This window comes from Salmo salar, chromosome 02 (assembly GCF_965601325.2).
Source record: "Salmo salar chromosome 02, fSalSal1, whole genome shotgun sequence".
In the NCBI taxonomy this organism is placed as follows: Eukaryota; Metazoa; Chordata; class Actinopteri; order Salmoniformes; family Salmonidae; genus Salmo; species Salmo salar.
In genome coordinates, this window is record NC_138292.1 from 4,895,001 (window position 1) to 4,900,000 (window position 5,000).

The window sequence follows — 5,000 nt, forward strand, 5'->3', positions numbered from 1 at the left end:
CACCACGGCCTTAGCCTGACCTCTGACCTCTGTGTTGTGTGTTAGTGTGTGTGTGTTATGTTATGACTCACCACGACAGGTCGTAGCATGGAGACGAAGGTGCATAACCTGCTCCTCTCCTCGACGAGGGCCTTCCTGACGGCCTGTGTCTCTGTCTCCTCCAGCAGCAGGTATTTATCACTGACATCCTGCATGGCACTGTTCAGCTGAGGCTGGACGTCTCCTCGACCTGGGACACACCATTACTGTTAATATACTGGTACTATCATTACACATCCCACTGGGGGGCTCTTCACCACAGACCTGGGACACACCATTACTGTTAATATACTGGTACTATCATTACACATCACACTGGGGGGCTCTTCACCACAGACCTGGGACACACCATTACTGTTAATATACTGGTACTATCATTACACATCCCACTGGGGGGCTCTTCACCACAGACCTGGGACAGACCATTACTGTTAATATACTGGTACTATCATTACACATCCCACTGGGGGGCTCTTCACCACAGACCTGGGACACACCATTACTGTTAATATACTGGTACTATCATTACACATCACACTGGGGGGCTCTTCACCACAGACCTGGGACACACCATTACTGTTAATATACTGGTACTATCATTACACATCACACTGGGGGGCTCTTCACCACAGACCTGGGACACACCATTACTGTTAATATACTGGTACTATCATTACACATCCCACTGGGGGGCTCTTCACCACAGACCTGGGACAGACCATTACTGTTAATATACTGGTACTATCATTACACATCACACTGGGGGGCTCTTCACCACAGACCTGGGACAGACCATTACTGTTAATATACTGGTACTATCATTACACATCCCACTGGGGGGCTCTTCACCACAGACCTGGGACACACCATTACTGTTAATATACTGGTACTATCATTACACATCCCACTGGGGGGCTCTTCACCACAGACCTGGGACACACCATTACTGTTAATATACTGGTACTATCATTACACATCACACTGGGGGGCTCTTCACCACAGACCTGGGACACACCATTACTGTTAATATACTGGTACTATCATTACACATCACACTGGGGGGCTCTTCACCACAGACCTGGGACAGACCATTACTGTTAATATACTGGTACTATCATTACACATCACACTGGGGGGCTCTTCACCACAGACCTGGGACACACCATTACTGTTAATATACTGGTACTATCATTACACATCACACTGGGGGGCTCTTCACCACAGACCTGGGACAGACCATTACTGTTAATATACTGGTACTATCATTACACATCCCACTGGGGGGCTCTTCACCACAGACCTGGGACACACCATTACTGTTAATATACTGGTACTATCATTACACATCACACTGGGGGGCTCTTCACCACAGACCTGGGACAGACCATTACTGTTAATATACTGGTACTATCATTACACATCACACTGGGGGGCTCTTCACCACAGACCTGGGACAGACCATTACTGTTAATATACTGGTACTATCATTACACATCCCACTGGGGGGCTCTTCACCACAGACCTGGGACAGACCATTACTGTTAATATACTGGTACTATCATTACACATCCCACTGGGGGGCTCTTCACCACAGACCTGGGACAAATATGTATTTGAGGGCCCCTGATTTAGTTTGGAGCGTGCTCTTTGTGACTCTTCCATGTGCAATGTATGTATGATGTATGACCTCTTAGAGGACAAAGGTCATGGTGTCATATCATAACTAATCACTACTGGGCTTCTGTTGTTTATCCTGTCCTTGAAGACTGGCAGACTATCCTCCCTGAGCTCTCTCTCTCTCTTTCCTTCTGTCTCTCTTTCTCCTTCTGTCTCTCTCTCCTTCTCTCTCTCCTTCTCTCTCTCGCCTCTCTCTCTCTCCTCTCCGTCTCTCCTTCTGTCTCTCTCTCTCTCCATTTCTCTCCTTCTCTCCTCTCTCTCTCTCCTTTCTCTCTCTCTCTCTCCTGGACTTGGCCTAAGTAGCCAGCCACACCAACCAGGGGTATTATCTGACCTTTTGTCACCAGCCTCTCCCAGACCCCATCAAGGTCACAACCAGGCTGGACAATGTAAGTAAAATGTTTGTCAACAGTGAGGTTTTCCCCTGAGGCTTTGTGGATGACAGCAACAGAATAGGCTGCTACTGTAAGTCAAACGTAGGACTGCATCGTTGTCCTTTAATGAGCACTGAGAACGTAACTTGGACGTTTTGGGAAACTCTTGATCGTTCAGTAGTCGTTTAACAAAATGGATGGATGCTATTTCCATATAGGAATCCAAACATTTCCCCTTTAGGTTTGGCTGCCGTTCCAGCACTCTGAGAAATATGGGAGAAATGTTGTGTATTTAGAACTATTTCAACTTTTCTAGGATTTTGGGAAACGATCAGAGGAGATGAAGCGTGACCGGAACTGGAAACTCAAATTGACACCTACAGTTAAAATGACTCTATACTTTTACATAAAAACTAGGATCCAAGAAAAGCTTTTCACAAGACATATAATTACTCTGTGATTTCTATGAGAGCTGCCTGGACTCAGAAAAGTGCTTTCGTCAAAAAAGTCCAGCCCTGGTTGGTGTTACCCTCTGACCATGGAATGCACCGTTTTTACACAGTGTCCAAGGCAGTCGGATGTTGGTGTGTGTGTGTGTGTGTGTGTGTGTGTGTGTGTGTGTGTGTGTGTGTGTGTGTGTGTGTGTGTGTGTGTGTGTGTTCTTGGTAAGCGTATTATCCATAATACTGGGTAGTTACGAGCATGAAATGACAGCTTAGGCTTGTTGTTAAAATGAGCTTTAGCTGCTGTTAGGTTAGTGTGTGTGTGTGTGTGTGTGTGTGTGTGTGTGTGTGTGTGTGTGTGTGTGTGTGTGTGTGTGCGTGCGTGCGTGCGTGCGTGCGTGCGTGCGCGTGTTTGTTTGTTATGTCTGTATCTCTGTGTCAATGACAAGGGCCAGATTGCTGCTTCCTCTGCCTGAAGCCACAGACAACATACCAAACCATACCAAAACATACCATACCAACCATACCAACCCATACCATACCAAACCATACCGAAACATACCATACCAACCATACCATACTAAACCATACCAAAACATACCATACCAACCATACCAACCATACCAAACCATACCAAAACATACCAAAACATACCATACCAACCATACCAACCCATACCATACTAAACCATACCAAACCATACCAAAACATACCATACCAACCATACCAACCCATACCATACCAAACCATACCGAAACATACCATACCAACCATACCATAGTAAACCATACCAAAACATACCATACCAACCATACCAACCCATACCATACCAAACCATACCAACCCATACCATACCAACCATACCAACCCATACCATACTAAACCATACCAAAACATACCATACCAACCATACCAACCCATACCATACCAAACCATACCGAAACATACCATACCAACCATACCATACTAAACCATACCAAAACATACCATACCAAACCATACCAAAACATACCATACCAACCCATACCAACCCATACCATACTAAACCATAACGAAACATACCGAAACATACCATACCAAACCATACCAACCCATACCGAAACATACCATACCAAACCATACCAACCCATACCGAAACATACCATACCAAACCATACCAAACCATACCATACCAAACCATACCAACCCAAACCATACCAAACCATACCAACCCATACCAACCCATACCGAAACATACCATACCAAACCATACCAACCCATACCGAAACATACCATACCAAACCATACCAAACCATACCATACCAAACCATACCAACCCATACCGAAACATACCATACCAAACCATACCAACCCATACCGAAACATACCATACCAAACCATACCAAACCATACCATACCAAACCATACCAACCCATACCATACCAAACCATACCAAACCATACCAACCCATACCAAACCATACCATACCAAACCATACCAAACCATACCATACCAAACCATACCAACCCATACCATACCAAACCATACCAACCCATACCGAAACATACCATACCAAACCATACCAACCCATACCATACCAACCCATACCGAACCATACCAACCCAAACCATACCAAACCATACCAACCCAAACCATACCAAACCATTGGGACAGGAATGAATCTCTGACAGTAATTCATTAGATAACATCATCAGAAGTTGATGCTACTGTAATGCCTCAAACACAGTATGTAACAGACAGTTGGTAGGAACCCAGTGACCCTGGACACCCATTCCCTCCTCTGGCAGAGCTTTCACACCAGCCACACAACATGTGGGCAGAGGGTTGGAGAGCTTATCACATTGGTTTGATAACAGACAGGGGAGGACAGGACAGGAGGAGGGAGTGAGACAGAGAGCAGAACAGACAGGACAGGGCTAGACAGGACAGGAGGAGGGAGTGAGACAGAGAGCAGAACAGACAGGACAGGGCTAGACAGGACAGGAGGAGGGAGTGAGACAGAGAGCAGAACAGACAGGACAGGGCTAGACAGGACAGGAGGAGGGAGTGAGACAGAGAGCAGAACAGACAGGACAGGGGAGGACAGGACAGGAGGAGGGAGTGAGACAGAGAGCAGAACAGACAGGACAGGGCTAGACAGGGGAGGACAGGACAAGAGGAGGGAGTGAGACAGAGAGCAGAATAGACAGGACAGGGCTAGACAGGACAGGAGGAGGGAGTGAGACAGAGAGCAGAACAGACAGGACAGGGCTAGACAGGGGAGGACAGGACAGGAGGAGGGAGTGAGACAGAGAGCAGAACAGACAGGACAGGACAGGGCTAGACGAGGGAGGACAGGACAGGAGGAGGGAGTGAGACAGAGAGCAGAACAGACAGGACAGGGCTAGACAGGACAGGAGGAGGGAGTGAGACAGAGAGCAGAACAGACAGGACAGGGCTAGACAGGGGAGGACAGGACAGGAGGAGG

At 46.8% G+C, this 5,000-nt stretch overlaps 1 protein-coding gene across 5 annotated transcripts in view; it reads right to left on the bottom strand.

Moving 5' to 3' along the window:
* LOC106606175 (protein MTSS 1) overlaps positions 1–5,000 on the bottom strand; it is a 162,505-nt gene that overhangs the window by 21,699 nt on the left and 135,806 nt on the right. For all 5 annotated transcript variants that reach the window (XM_082959183.1, XM_082959182.1, XM_082959180.1 and 2 more), the window contains one exon: positions 72–229. In XM_082959183.1, coding sequence (XP_082815309.1) covers positions 72–229 — 158 coding nt within the window. The remainder of the gene's footprint in view (positions 1–71; positions 230–5,000) is intronic.